Here is a 16,278-nt window from a genome sequence, read left to right on the forward strand (position 1 = left end):
GGATATATTTGCAAAATCATTAAGGCTGATCATCTTCCAATCCCCAAATCCTCAACTCACACAGGACAAGGAGACGCACATTCTCCTGTTGGTAGCTTTAGTAAACTTCCTATGTTTTGATCAGGAGGGGAAAAAAAAAAAGCTCTTCTCAAATTAGACAACAAAATATTTTCAGAAATTACATAAGTTACTTTATAATCCTTTTTAATATTATAAGCAGTATGAGGGCTCTAAATGTGTAAATAGCCATAACAAAAAATACCGGGCAAACAGAATACAATCACCACTTGTTAAACATAAAGAAAACTAAAGGCAACCATACGAAAACAAACATGTATCTTTGCCAGCAGACATGAATCTGCTCCTGTGGACTCAATTCCTTGAGGGCAGGGATCAATTCTTACTCAACCTCATTTCAATTCGTTGGAATGAACCCATACTACAGAACTAGGTTCTGGGCACACAACCATGTGCAGGTAAGATCACGCTCAGTGTGAAGCTTGCATTCCAGAGGCGGCGACAATGCTTCCCAGAAGGGTAAAAAAGAAAATTAATTTTAAATGAGTAAGTGTCAAAAGAAAAACAACTGAGACAGAAGTGAAAAGGTGGGATACCCACCTAAGGGAGGCCAATCTGAGGAAGTGACATTTGCAATTTAACAGAGAACTGAAGCCCAGGATAAAAAACTACGCTCGCAAAGAATGGCAGTCACACATACAAAGGCTCTGGAGTGATTTCAGAGTTGAGCTTGTTTAAGGATGGGGCAGATGACTTATATATCTGAATGTAATGCATGCAGGAGAGCAGTCTTCAAGAAGACACCCAGAGACGAATGGGGTAGAGTCACACACGATCACATAAGGAATTTGCATATTATTCTGAATGCAAGGGAAACCTGATCTGGTTTGTACTTTACCTCTCCTACTGCTCCGTGAAAGAAGGGACTGATGGGAGAGCAAGCTGAGAACAAGGAGAAGAGGTGAGAGGGCGTGTGGTAATCCCAGCAAAAGATAAGGTAGTGAGATCTGGGTGGTGTCAGTGGTAATGGAGAGCTGTGGACATATGAAAAATGAATTGTGACCAGGTGCTGTGGCTCACACCTGTAATCCCAGCACTTTAGGGGGCTGAAGCAAGAGGACTGCTTGAGCCCAGGAATTTGAGACCAGCCTGGGAAACATAGCCAGACCCCGTCTCTACAAAAACATTTTTTAAAACATTAGCCAGGCATGGTGGCTAGAACCTGTAGTCTCAGCTACTTGGGAGGTTGAGGTGGGAGGATTACTTGAGCCCAGGAAGTCAACGCTGCAGTGAGCTACGACTGCACCACTGTACTCCAGCCTGGGCCACAGAGCAAGAATCTGCTTTCTACCCCTCCCCTCCCCCAGAAAAAGGAGTTTTGGAGGCAGAATCAATGTGACTTGCCTCAGTGATTGAAACTGGGGAGTGAAAAAGTAGGATTCAAATATAATTCCCAGTTATAACAGCAAGTATATATTCAAGTGCAGACATCATGTAAGCATTTAAATACTGAAGAAAGTTTGGGCTCAGAGGAGAGGGCTGGGCTACGGTAATAAATCTGGAAACCATCAATAAAAATTGTTTAAGTAGGTTTTAGAAAGCACATGGGGTTTGGAATCCCAGATCTGCCACTTACTAGCTCCAGTCCTTAAGAAAATTATTTGAGCTTTAGTTTTCTCATCTATAAAATGAGGGTTAAAACACCTATTTTTTTAACAAAATAGTCTAGAGCAGGGGTTATCCATTTTTTTTTCCATAAAGGACCAGATAACAAAGATTTTAGGCCTGGGGACCATAGAGTCTCTGCCACAAATGCTCAGCACTGCCACTGTAGCATGAAAACATAAACAATACATAAACAAATGAGTTGGGCTGTGTTCAAATAAGCTGTATTTACAAAAATAAAGGCTATAGTTTTGCCAACCCACTGTCTACTGCAATATTTGTCAAAGTGTGGGCACCAGACCAGCAGCATCAACATCAACTGGGCAAGACAGGGATGCCCTCTCTCGTCACTCTTAGTCAACATAGTGTTGGAAGTTCTGGCTAGGGCAATCAGGCAAGAGAAAGAAATAAAGGGTATTCAGTTAGGAAAAGAAGAAGTCAAATTGTCCCTGTTTGCAGATGACATGATTGTATATTTAGAAAACCCCATCGTCTCAGCCCAAAATCTCCTTAAGCAACTTCAGCAAAGTCTCAGGATACAAAATTAACGTGCAAAAATCACAAGCATTCTTATACACCAGTAACAGACAAACAGAGAGCCAAATCATGAATGAACTTCCATTCACAATTGCTTCAAAGAGAATAAAAGACCTAGGAATCCAACTTACAAGGGATGCAAAGGATCTCTTCAAGGAGAACTACAAACCACTGCTCAGTGAAATAAAAGAGGACACAAACAAATGGAAGAACATACCATGCTCATGGATAGGAAGAATCAATATCATGAAAATGGCCATACTGCCCAAGGTGATATATAGATTCAATGCCATCCCCATCAAGCTACCAATGACTTTCTTCACAGAATTGGAAAAAACTGCTTTAAAGTTCATATGGAACCAAAGAAGATCCTGCATTGCCAAGACGATCCTAAGTCAAAAGAACAAAGCTGGAGGCATCACGCTACCTGACTTCAAACTATACTACAAGGCTACAGTAACCAAAACAGCATGGTACTGGTACCAAAACAAAGATATAGACCAATGGAACAGAACAGAGTCCTCAGAAATAATACCACACATCTACAGTCATCTGATCTTTGACAAACCTGACCAAAACAAGAAATGGGGAAAGGATTCCCTATTTCATAAATGGTGCTGGGAAAATTGGCTAGCCATAAGTAGAAAGCTGAAACTGAATCCTTTCCTTACTCCTTATATGAAAATTAATTCAAGATGGATTAGAGACTTAAATGTTAGACCTAATACCATAAAAACCCTAGAAGAAAACCTAGGTAATACCATTCAGGACATAGGCATGGGCAAGGACTTCATGTCTAAAACACCAAAAGCAACGGCAACAAAAGCCAGAATTGACAGATGGGATCTAATTAAACTACAGAGCTTCTGCACAGCAAAAGAAACTACCATCAGAGTGAACAGGCAACCTACAGAATGGGAGAAAATTTTTGCAATCTACTCATCTGACAAAGGGCTAATATCCAGAACCTACAAAGAACTCAAACAAATTTACAAGAAAGAATCAAACAACCCCATCAAAAAGTGGGCAAAGGATATGAACAGACAGTTCTCAAAAGAAGACATGCATACAGCCAACAGACACATGAAAAAATGCTCATCATCACTGGCCATCAGAGAAATGCAAATCAAAACCACAATGAGATACCATCTCACACCAGTTAGAATGGCAATCATTAAAAAGTCAGGAAACAACAGGTGCTGGAGAGGATGTGGAGAAATAGGAACACTTTTACATTGTTGGTGGGATTGTAAACTAGTTCAACCATTATGGAAAACAGTATGGCGATTCCTTAAGGATCTAGAACTAGAAGTACCATATGACCCAGCCATCCCATTACTGGGTATATACCCAAAGGATTATAAATCATGCTGCTATAAAGACACATGCACACGTATGTTCATTGCGGCACTATTCACAATAGCAAAGACTTGGAATCAACCCAAATGTCCATCAGTGACAGACTGGATTAAGAAAATGTGGCACACATAAACCATGGAATACTATGCAGCCATAAAAAAGGATGAGTTTGTGTCCTTTGTAGGGACATGGATGCAGCTGGAAACCATCATTCTCAGCAAACTGTCACAAGAACAGAAAACCAAACACCGCATGTTCTCACTCATAGGTGGGAACTGAACAATGAGATCACTTGGACTCAGGAAGGGGAACATCACACACCAGGGCCTATTATGGGGAGGAGAGAGAGGGGAGGGATGGCACTGGGAGTTATACCTGATGTAAATGACAAGTTGATGGGTGCAGCACATCAACATGCCACAAGTATACATATGTAACAAACCTGCACGTTATGCACATGTACCCTAGAACTTAAAGTATAATAATAAAAAATAAAAATAAATATAAAAAATAAAAAATTTTTTAAAATATCAACTGGGAACTGTTAGAGATGCAAATTTAAGACACCACCCTAGACTTACTGAATCAAAAACTCTGGAGGTCAGCGTTGGGGTCCAGCAATCACATTGTAACAAAACCTCCAAGGATGAGTCCCAAATTTGAGACTCTCTGGTCTAGAACATAAATACATATAAAGTGATTAGGTGCTATTTTTATCATCATTAACCTGGCTCCTAGAAGTTTAGGGTATAGCTCCTAAACATCAAGTCAAATGCTGGGTAATTTTGGTAGATCAAGCAAAAGACAGATAAAAATCTCTGTTAAACTATATGATGGGTTGGCCAGGCATGGTGGCCTGTAATCCCAGTACTTTGGGAGACCAAGGCAGGCGGCTCACCTGAGGTCAGGAGTTTAAGACCAGCCTGGCCAACATGGTGAAACCTCGTTTCTACCAAAAAATATATAAACTAGCCAGGTGTGGTGGCACACGCCTGTAGTCCCAGCTACTCAGGAGGCTGAGGCACAAGAATCACTTCAACCTAACAGGTGAAGGTTGAAGTAAGCCAAGATCATGCCACTGCGCTCCAGCCTGGGCGACAGAGTGAGGCCCTGTCTCAAAAAAAAAAAAAAAAAACTATACGGTGGGCTTCAGTGAAAATACTGGAGAAATTAAAGGTTGATTTTTACATATTCTTTATTCCAAAGAAGTCTTCTACTTTCTCATGTTAAGATAGATTTAATTATGTCATGTCCACACTCCACTTATTAAAATGAACAATTTAATTTTAAATATATATATATATATCTCCTCCAACCTAACTTCCAATAGAAGAAAGGTGATATGCCAATTAACTTCCAGATCCCTGATGGAAGATTAGCCATTAGGTAACAGTCTCTACGTTATAACTAATGTACTTTATTTACATGAACAGAGAATAAATAAATTTATCAATGTGACCAGTGGGAAGGTTTCAAATTAATGGAGCAAGGTAAAACATAAAGGGGTATCTATAAATAGAATATACCACCACCTGTTTTCATATTGTTTAATACTGCTATTAGAAACTAGACAAGCCAGACCCGGTGGCTCAAGGCTATAATCCCAGCACTTTGGGAGGCCAAGGCAGGAGAATCACTTGAGGCCAGGAGTTCGAGGCCAGTCTGGCCAACGTGGTGAAAGCCAGTATTTACTACAAATACAAAAATTAGCCAGGTGTGGTGGTACACACCTGTAATCCCAACTACTCGGATGCTGAGGCAGGAGAATTGCTTGAACCTGGGAGGCGGAGGTTGCAGTGACCTGAGATTGGGCCACTGCACCACTCCAGCCTGGGTGACAGAGTGAGACTCTGTCTCAAAAAAAAAAAAAAAAAAAAAAGAAAGAAAGAAACTAGACAAAGATCCACCTATTGAACCTGTCTGCCTACCTCAAATTAGATAAAAGAATTGTGGATGGCCAGGCATAGTGGTTCACGCCTGTAATCCCAGCACTTTGGGAGGCCAAGGCGGGCAGATCACCTGAGGTTGGGAGTTCAAGACCAGCCTGGTCAATGTGGTGAAACCTCATCTCTACTAAAAATACAAAAATTAGCCAGGCATGGTGGCAGGCGCCTGTTGTGCCAGCTACTCAGGAGGCTGAGGCAGGAGAATCGCTTGAACCCTGGAGGTAGACGTTGCAGTGAGCCAAGATTGTGCCACTATACTCCAGTTTGGGCAACAGAGCCAGACTCCCTCTCAAAGAAAAAAAAGAAAAAAAATGTGGATGGGCCGTGCGCCATGGCTCACGCCTGTAATCCCAGCACTGCAGGAGGCTGACGTGGTTGGATCATGAGGTCAAAAGAGACCAACCTGGTCAACATGGTGAAACTCCGTATCCACTAAAAATACAAAAATCAGCTGGGTGTGGTGGCAGGCGCCTATAGTCCCAGCTACTCAGGAGGCTGACGCAGGAGAACTGCTTGAACCTGGGAGGCAGAGGTTGCAGTGAGCCGAGATCGCGCCACTGCATTCCAGCCTGGGTGACAGAGCAAGACTCTATCTAAGAGAAAGAAAAAAAAAAAAGAATTGTGGATGGATTTAAAAGGGTCATGCCCACCACCACCACTATGTTCATGCCAACGGGCTTTTACAAAATTCCATAGAACAGCCAAAATAAAATCTGTGCAAAATAAAATCTGTCTGCAAATAAAGTCTGTTAACAGCCTTAGAAGGAGCTAACAGGAAGGGGCGAGGACCAGAACTAGATCCCCTCTCAGGAAAAACAAGACCAGCTTCCATGACGAGAAAGAAATCCCATCAGGCAAGTAGCGCACAATCTGTAAAGAGTTTAGGCAACAAGCATTGGGTGGTCTTCAAAGACAGCGGCAGAATCAGGGAGATCCAACACAGAATAATGAGGTATCCAAATTGGTCTCCCAAAGAACTTGCTACTGGAAATCTGGGAGCAATAATTACCTGGAGAACCAAGGAGAAAGGACATCGGTTTAATTCAGGTAAACTCAGGAAAAGCTCTCAGACTGCCCAGCCAATGGGAATTAAATGGCTGAAACCAAGGCAAGAGATGAGTTGGAAAAGCTGGGAGCCATGTAGGGACCAAAAGCAATTTACTTATTGATATTTATTTATTTATTTATTTATTTAGAGACAGACTGAGACTCTGTCACCCCAGGATGGAGTGCAGTGGCACAATCATGGCTCACTGCAACCTCCACTTCCCAGGTTCAAGCGATTCTCATGCCTCAGCCTCCTCCTGAGTAGCTGGGATTACAGGCATGCACCACCACACCTGGCTAATTTTTGCTATTTTTAGAAGAGATGGGGTTTTACTGTGTTCACCAGACTGGTCTCAAACTCCTGGTCTCAAATGATTTGCCCGCTTTGGCCTCCCAATTTTTACTGATTTTTAAAAGGTCCAAGCCATAAATGTATGTGTCCAAGTTACATAATCCATTATTAAAAATATATATGAAGATACAATTGTAAGATACAAAAGAAGATACAATTGTGAGATATAAAAGATTTCTAGATGTGTTCGACCAGAAGCAGTGTTTGACTTAGAATCTGAGACTGATAATAAGCTACTCACAAATTATATAATATTGATAGCACAAAGTTTCCATGGTCCTAACTTAGAGAATTTTAAAAATTTGTGTGAAAATTCACAAAAGTTAAAAGTGAAGACTATTCAACTGGTTAAGGGTATCTACAAAATAAAAATGCTAAAGCAGCGAATGTAGGCTTCTATTTTTAGCCAGAAAGATTCCATTACTTAGAGATCCTCTTTCCAACCCCGACATCTTGCAAGAAGTGAAACTTGGAAGAGATCAGTAAGTTAAACAGTAATAACAACCCTGATTTCCTTCTGGTGAGACTGCACAAACCTATGGCAAGAGTACCCGAAATGAAACCAACCAAACTTTTAATCCTATATTTTGTCCCCTTCTGTCATATAATCATAGATATCAAAGACATATTAAATGATATTCATATACTTTATATTTCAATAAAATATATTCAAATTCATGGTTTACTTGTTTTTAAATATATATCCTAGTGATCTTTTATGCTAACCTAAAGTTATAATGGTTATAAATACTATAGACTCATAGTTTATTCCCCTCCCATACTTAAAGACACTAAATCAAAGATACACCAGAGTTCGGCTTTACCAGCCTAACAAATCACACAGATTTTTTAATTTCCCCTTAAAACGGAAAGTACATACTGACATAACTATACCCAAGTGTGCATTCAGCACTAATTATTATTTTACAAACTTAATAAGCATATTTACCTGTGGAGATTTTTAACATGAGTAGGAAAAAGTGATAGTATAAAAGTTGATAAGACCGACAACTAAAAACTAATTTTCAATAACTGCATTCTAGTGTAGCAGGTAAGAAAACAAGCTTTAGAATCTGCCTGAATAGAAATCTGCTTCTACCAGTACCGGTCTTGTGGCCTTGGAGAAATAATTTAACCTTTTGTTTTTTTTGAAGCTCACTTTGTCACCCAAGCTAGAGTGCAGTGGTACCATCTAGGCTTACTGCAACCTCCATCTCCTGGATTCAAGCGATTCTCTTGCCTCAGCCTCCCAAGTAGCTGGGATTACAGGCATGTGCCATTATTACACCTGGCTAATTTTTGTATTTTTAGTAGAGATAGGGTTTCACCATGTTGCCCGGGCTGGTCTCAAACTCCTGACCTCAGGCGATCCACCTGCCTTAGCCTCCCAAAGTGCTGGGATTACAGGCATGAGCCACCACGCCCGGCCCATAATTTAACCTTTCTATACCTCAGTTTTCTCATCTATAAAATGGAGGAAATACTGGTATGTACTTCACCCAGTTACTGTGAAGCTAAAATGTGATCACCTAAGAGAAGCAGTGAAAGTAGTGCTATTACCCAGGAAGAGCTCAATAAACATTCACTTTTAAGGAAATGCATTAAGGAGCTACTCAAACTAGACAGTGCAATGTCAACATACCATATTGCATACTATATTCCAACCTTAAAGTAGAAGCCAATGATATCCTTAGAGTTGACACATCCCAGCGAAGTATTCAATTTGTATAAATATTTTATACAGACCATATGTCAAGCAAAATCCTTTACTTGGTCAAATAAGTCTGAATATACTATTACATTAAATCATAATTGATCTGTTCTTCACTTTACAAGGGGGTACACATCCAAATAACTGCATGTTGGCTTAGTTCAGACATGCCAATACAGTCTAAAGGAAATGGGGCTCTGAAACTACCAGCCAAATGTTTTTAAACAAACAGAAGCCTTGAGAGTTTTTTTTTTTTTTTAAGTAATTAAAATTGCTTGTAGTAATTATTTAGGCTGGCCATCATTTTATTCACTAAATTACCCAACTCTACTTCTTTTTGCATGATTTTCTTAATAGCCAGTATATTAAGCATGCTGCTATTGTTCTGACTTGTATCTTTTACTAATGAGGTAAATAATACACCAGATAATCTAGAAAATTCATGGAAATCATCAGTTTCCTCACTAAGCAATTACTCACACCAAACTGAGTAAAGCGCATGTGAGCAGTGTCTGCCTTACTGAATGGTGTTATTTCTCAGGCTGTAAATCAAGGTTTAGTTTTTTTCAAAAACTATCGTAATTTGAGATTAGGATATACAAGTTGAGTACTCCTTATCCAAAATACTTGGGAACAGAAGTGTTTCACACTTTGAATTTTTTTTTCAGATTTTGGAATATTTGCATATACATAATAAGACATCTTAAGGATGAGACCCAAGTCTAAGTATAAAATTCATTTATGTTTCTGGTGGGCGCAGTGGCTCATATCTGTAATCCCAGCACTTTGGGAGGCCCAGGTGAGCAGATCACTCGAGGTCAGGAGTTTGAGATCAGCCTGGCCAACATGGTGAAACCCCGTCTCTACTAAAAATACAAAAATTAGCTGGGCGTGGTGGTGCACTCCTGCGTCAAGGTATTTTTATACAATATTTTCAATAATTTTGTGTGTTTTGACTGTGATCACATGAAATCAGGTGAAGAATTTTCTACCTGTAGTGTCATGTTGATGCTCAAAACGTTTCTGATTTTAGAACACTTTGGACTTCAGATTTTTAGGTTATCTGTATTCCCCTCAAAATGAACTGTTTATTCCACCTGCAGAACTTAAAACCTTTGGCTGAAAGGCAAAGTTTTCATTCAACATTGGCATGGTCTTATGATATCTGGCAGAATAATGTCTATCTCAGGAAAAGGACAGGCAAACCATTAAGCTAGAAGATGAAGAGCTTCTTAAAACTATTCCATAGTCAAATATTATTTCTCCTCACATTCAACTTGAACTTTCAAGCCTGAGAAAGACTGCAAAAATAACCAGGGGAACAGAAATGGTCATACAGTCAACCAAATGAACCAAGTAACCTAGCACAGGGTTTCTGAAACTGTGGTCACCAGGCCAGTAGTTTGAGCATCACCAGGGAACTTCTTAAAATCAGAAATTGAGGGTAGCGTCCAGTGGTCTCTTTTAACAAGCCCTCTAGGTAATTTTGACACAGACGCTGAAGTTTGAGAATCTCTGGTTTCTGATAATCAAGCCCTGACACTGAACACCTTCAATTTTCAGCTTAGGGCTCCTATGATAACATGCTCCCTTGTGGCTGGGAGTCTCTGGGCTATGTTTGTGCCTTTCCCCCAGATACTGCAGTCATGATTCTACCACAGAGCCAAGGCAAATTAACCTCCACTTCAGAGTGCAGGGAGGAGAGAGAATAAAAAACGATTACAAAAAAAGAGATAGATCTATCTGTCCACAGAACAAACTTCTTAGAAAGCAGAGAGGTGAAATCTTCCAGGTTTCAATTTCTCTTCTCTGGTATTCTCACTAGTATATTCCTAAAGCCACTAACCATCAACTTTGAAAAAGAACTGAAAAATGACCTTCTAAAAATATTGACAAAACAACTGGTTACCTAAATAAAGTTCAGATAGTAATAAACATTTTTAAGAGAACTGAGACTTGGGAAAAAACTGGCATTAAATTCCCTTTTTAATTTTAAGAATACAATTTGTAAAGTCTCTTTAAAATCATTCTTGCAAGCTTCAGTAAACATACACAAAAACAAGCAATGAACATTATACCAATCATGTTTTTATCATTTAAATGATTTTTCATCCTATAATTATAAAATATAATGATGCTTCAAAACTCACAGGCAAATGTTAATTCACAATTAACATACCAAAGTCTCATATTTTCAATGACAACTCCTGCTTTATTTTTTATTGCAGTAATAAATGTATAACATAAAATAACTTCTTAACAGAAAAATTTGGGTAATGCCATACAGACTCTTTTTGAAAGTGGATAAATATTTACAGAGTATTAGTGGCCTACCCTAGACCTTTGGGAGAGAATCAGATATTCTTGGTTCCCCAGTTCAAGTCTATAACTCACTTCATGCCAATGGGATTAAGCCCTTTTCCCAGCTCAAATACTCAAGTTTAGCTGAAATTTCTAAGTCTGACATTCCTCCTGTATAAGACTACATAGGCTTGACTACAGACAGATCTGCATTGGCATATATTCGACCCCCATCTCCATTTCTCTTAGAACCTGGGAGAAACAGTGGTGCATCGAGCCATTCTGGTTGAATGCTTTTCCAGACACACATCCTTAAATTGACTCTGACCCACCAGGGAGGTATGCAGCCAAGAGGCAACACATCACTGTGGCAACTCCCCACAATAGACCCCCAAGCGATTAGTACAGCACTCCCAGCTCTGAGGTCAAATGTAGATCCAACTCCAATATGTGAGTAGATACTCTTGAAAACGTTATCATTTTATATTAGTAACCACAATCCTCCAACTCAGTGGCTCTGCATGAACACGAACTTTGCCATGGTGACCGTATATCCTGGTTTGTCCTGCACAGTCCAGGTTTATTACTCACAGTGCTTGTGTCATTATTAGTGGTGCCCCTATTGACAATAAAATTGTCCCATATCAAACAATAAAGTATATGGTCATCCAACAGATAGGGCCATTGCATTAAAGGAATAGGCATGAGAGACAAACCACAGGCAAGTATGTTAGGGGATGTTTGCAGGTCTACTGCTCTAGGCTACCTTTGTAGACTTTGTATACTTTGTCAAGGACTGAGGGAAACCTTAGGAGACTCTCTTAACAATGATCTTAAGTCCAAATAAATAATTCTCCACTTCAAATGTAGAACTCAGAACAAAGCAAACAGCAGGTCTTCCTTCTGATTTCAAGGGTACCCAGAACTATCCACAGCCAACTCTGCATGAAGCATACTGCAGGATAATATGTGGAACCGAGCCCTTTAACATGTCCAACTGCAGAATCAACCCTCTGGGAAGTTTTCTGGGAAATTCCTCAAAAAGGATGGTCCCAACTTCCCCTACTATGAAAGCCATATCAAATGAACCCGGATGCTCTAAAGGAAATACGGCAAACAGCACATAGTGTCAATCACTGCACTTGTCCACTCAACAAATATTTATGTCAAAGATCAAAAGCAGCAGCTCATGGATCTCTGAAGCCATCTCTCAGATGTGTAGTGTTTGGCCCAGATAGGATTCTTAAATGTTTACAATATTTCCCAATACTTTAAAACGCAAGGTCATATATAAAAATTCAGATTTCCACTTTCTCTTGGGAAATCAGCAGCTCTAGCAATGCTAGACTTGCATTCCATTCATGCAATTTCCAACTGGAACTAAGTAGCACCTTGAGAAAGGAGTCACTATTCATCCAGTCCTCCATGGTCCTCATTCAACCCTCTTCTTCATCATTTGAGTTTGTAACCACCGATTAATGGCTGTAGATGCTCTCTAGAGACACTACATCTGGCCCTTCAAATTAATAATCCTCTGCCAGGGAATCTCTTGGTTAAGAGTAAATAGTAATTCCTGTCTTTATATCAAACACGCATCTGGGAAAAGGCAATAAACAGGAAAGTCAGTTAGAGGTTTTCTTGAACTTTTATGAGAAAGTCTTATGGCTTCCAGTGCTCCCACTGGACTAAAAGGTGGAAGTGATCTTAAACATATTAATATTTATATAGTTCAGCCTCTAACGCTTAAATATATAATGGAGGAAAATAAAGGAATGTTTATAACTGACTTCCTACCAATGAAACCAAGAGGAACTCAACAGCAGCTATTGAGAATTCAAGGTGCCACGACCATCAATGAGATTAGCAACAATGTGTCAGGCATCAGATGTGGCTGGAGGGAAATAACTTTAACATAAACCCCTAAGAGTCATGAAAAGTTTCTTAAAGTCCTGAAAAAATGTAACTGGCTCCTCCTTACCGCCAGAACCAGAAAAATGTAATACAATAAAGATGTAATAGCTTTCCGAAACTTTCCAATTTTAACATATGTAAAAGCTAAAAAGTTTTGAACAAATGATCACAAAATGAAATTCATTAAATCGTGGTTAGGATCTTGAAATAATTTTAGTACAATATTTTGCCATAAACATAACAGTGATCACAAATTTAAACTGCTCTCTTCACATCAGGAGTTCTTTTTATTGGGCGCCTTTAATGCCAGCTACTCGGGAGGCTGAGGCACGAGAATCGCTTGAACCCCGGAGGCAGAGGTTGCAATGAGCCGAGATCGCGCCACTGCACTCCAGCCTGGGAGACAGAGCTAGACTCCGTCTCAAAAAAAAAAAAAAAATTATTTTACAAAGTGAAGAAATCTAAGACAATTAACTCTTATTTTCTTCAATTCAACTATAAGCCTTTTGTGAAAACTATTCTAAGTCTTTCAATTACAGACAGAAGAATTGTGAAATAAAAAAATTAAAGCCTTATTTATAGGATGTTTTTCTCATCTGACTACTATTAATTTCCCAGCTATCAAAAGAAAGCCACATGGTGCAACCTGAGACTTTATTTATATTTAGACAACAATATTTTTCCAAAGAACCTAAAGTACTGTGCAAACATTAAATAACCATTTTTAAAACAGCATTTTGGAAGCTTTTGAGATGGGGGGAAAAAAACTCATTACAAATTAAAGGGGAAAAAGCTTGTTTTCAAAGGCACAATCACTGCATAGTCAAGTTTTCCTCTCCCTGTTCCATAAGGTCCACATCTGTTTTTAAGGAAGTAAAAGTTTACTGTTTGGTAATTCGAATTAGAAGACTAAAAAAAAAATTAAAAACAAAAGTGAAAAAAATCATTTAAAAATTGTATTAGAAACCTGTTCTACTAAACTGCCTCCAATAAGTGTGTTTAAAAACTGCAAAAAAGAGAAGGGCTTCTTTCCCATTCAATATCCAAATGCAGAATTCTTCTTCGCAGACAATCTGACAATGTCTAGTAACTTTTCCCTAACCCCCGCTCCGAAATCGGAGACCTGCAGGTGCTGGGGCGAAGATGACGCGACCAGCCAAACCGGTTAAGGACCGTGATTGAGAACTAGTGAGAACCTCTAGGAACCCAACCTTCTGCGTTCATACACGCGCGCGCGCGCGCGCACACACACACACACACACACACACACACACACACACAGAGCAAGCAAGCCATCTCCGATCACACTCCAGACACCGCCGTCCTCCCGGGACGCGCGCTCCTCTACGCGTGCTCTTTGGACGCGCCAGCTCCTCCTCCATCCAGGGACCGCGGTCCTTCTCCCTCCGGGTCCCTGCTGCAACCGGCCGGCTCCAGCCGCTTGCCCAGTCCCCGAATGCCTTCTCTACCCCTCCCAAAGTCCAGGGAAGCGGACGAGACGGCGCTTGAGAGCGCCACGTGGAGCGCGCGCGCGCCTGCAGCCAAACCACAGTAGGTCCTTAAAGTGGCGTCCCCGCCCCTCCCGCCCTGCTCCCGGATCCCCCTGGGCCAAGCCCGCCCCCGCGCCTCCGAGCCCCAGTCTTGCCTGGTTGGGGTCTGTGGCGCGGAAAACGTGGCAGGCCATCTGCGACTCGGGGTCGTCGGGCTGCGCCTTGATCAGGTAGGCAAAGTAGGTGAGGTCGTGGCTGTTGTGGATGAAGCGCGAGATGTGCTGCGCCTTGTGCTCGAAGATGAACACGGCCGGATTGGGATGCGCTGCCGACGGACTGGTGCCCCCCGAGGCCCCGGCGCCCGGCGCGGGGACGCAACGCAGGAAGGGCGCGCTGAGCACCAGGATCACCTCGCGGGCCGCCGGCGCCCCGCAGCCGCCCGCCTCAGGCTTCTGGCTGCGCCTGCGGATCTCGGCCATGAGCCAGGGCAGCATGGGCAGCGTGGTCCTGCGGTCCAGGCACGACCCCCCGACGTACCACAGCCGGAACCGCTTGTCGCCCGGCTTCCCGGAGCCGGGCTGAGCTGAGACGCCCGGCTCGGGCTCCAGGGGGTGCGGGAACGGCTCATCCTGAATGCAGCTGGGCGGCTCCATAACTCTCGCCTCACCAAGGCACCGCGGAGGCCGGCCGGGCGCACCGCGCCCCCTACTCCCGCGCAGAAGGCGCTGCCGAAACTGTGCCAACTGCCGCACCAGGCCCCCGCGCCCGCCTGGGAGCGGCGCGACCCCGAACTCCGCGCTTCAGCAGCCCTGCCCCATGCAGCACTTCCACGGGCGCGGCTCGGAGGCTCCGGCGGCGGGCACCGAGGCAAGCGCCCGGCAGCCGGAGGGATAGGCGAAGGTGGGTTAAATGGGCATCCTCCTTGGGCTGGCGCCTCGGGCAGGACCTCCCCTTCCTCCGTCGCGAGTTTGCAGGGTCAGAGGACCACGCCGAGGGTCCCCGCGGCCGCCGACTCCAGCGCTGCAGCCCCGCTGCAGCCTCCGCGCTCGCCTCGGGCAGGCACTGGCTGGCTGGGCGGGGAATGGGGCTGTGGGCGGGAGGGGGTGACTTGGGGCGGAGCTGACTCCTACCAGGGTGACCGGCTGTCACCTGGAAGGTCGGGGCTGCCGGGCTGCGGCGCGGTCAGTCCTCGGGAAAGGCCTCCGACAACTACTCCAATGGAAAATAACAAAAACAAAATGTGGCCTCGCGGGGCCGCTCCGCCTCCCACCGCAGCTGCAGCCCAGCTCGCTGCTCCTCCTCCTGGCGTTCCCGTCCCTCCCTCGCTCCTTCCTTCCTTCCAGGCTGCTTCTTTAATTGGGCTGCTAACCCGCCTCCCGTCCGGCGGGCGGAGAGCGTCGCCTGCAAAAGCTTATCTGCGAAACCGCCTCTCGGCCTCTTCCTTCGACCCCCGCCCTTGGGGCTGCAGCTTAGAGCCTGGCGTGGGCACTGCCTGGACCCGCTTGGCCTCTCTTAGGTCGCTGCGATCGCCATCTCCTCCCGGGCGTCTCTGCTGCCCCCTAGAGAGGGGGCCACTCGCAATGGAGAACTGGGATTTTTTTTTTAACAGTATTTGCTTGGTTTCAGTTCCTTCTAAAACCTACACATTAATTTCTGAATTATCCTTCCTAATAATCTCAAAAAACGCTCGTGTTTTCAATCACAATATTATAGATTCCAGTTCCAATTTTCACTTTAAAACATAGTATTGACAACTTGAATCTTCCTAGTTCTTAAAGCAGCCAACTTCTTAAAATATGGAAAAATTATATTTTATTTATTTTATATTCCCAGTTGAGAGCTAATGTAGAGATTTCTTGTTCTTTTATGTACATGTGATAATACATATTTCCAAAGAACTAAAAAAAAGTTTGGAATAATTTGATCATTGTAATTTTAAAA

The 16,278-nt window shown here is 42.6% G+C and overlaps 1 protein-coding gene across 2 annotated transcripts in view; it reads right to left on the reverse strand.

Annotated features, from left to right (window-relative positions):
• Positions 1–15,400, reverse strand: part of TBC1D4 (TBC1 domain family member 4) — a 207,449-nt gene extending 192,049 nt beyond the window's left edge. For both annotated transcript variants that reach the window (XM_017951315.3, XM_017951314.3), the window contains exon 1: positions 14,493–15,400. In XM_017951315.3, the coding sequence (XP_017806804.2) occupies positions 14,493–14,990 (498 nt within the window). In that variant the 5' untranslated portion in view covers positions 14,991–15,400. The remainder of the gene's footprint in view (positions 1–14,492) is intronic.
• Between the last annotated feature and the right edge of the window lie 878 nt (positions 15,401–16,278).

This window comes from Papio anubis, chromosome 15 (genome assembly GCF_008728515.1).
Source record: "Papio anubis isolate 15944 chromosome 15, Panubis1.0, whole genome shotgun sequence".
Taxonomy (NCBI): domain Eukaryota; kingdom Metazoa; phylum Chordata; class Mammalia; order Primates; family Cercopithecidae; genus Papio; species Papio anubis.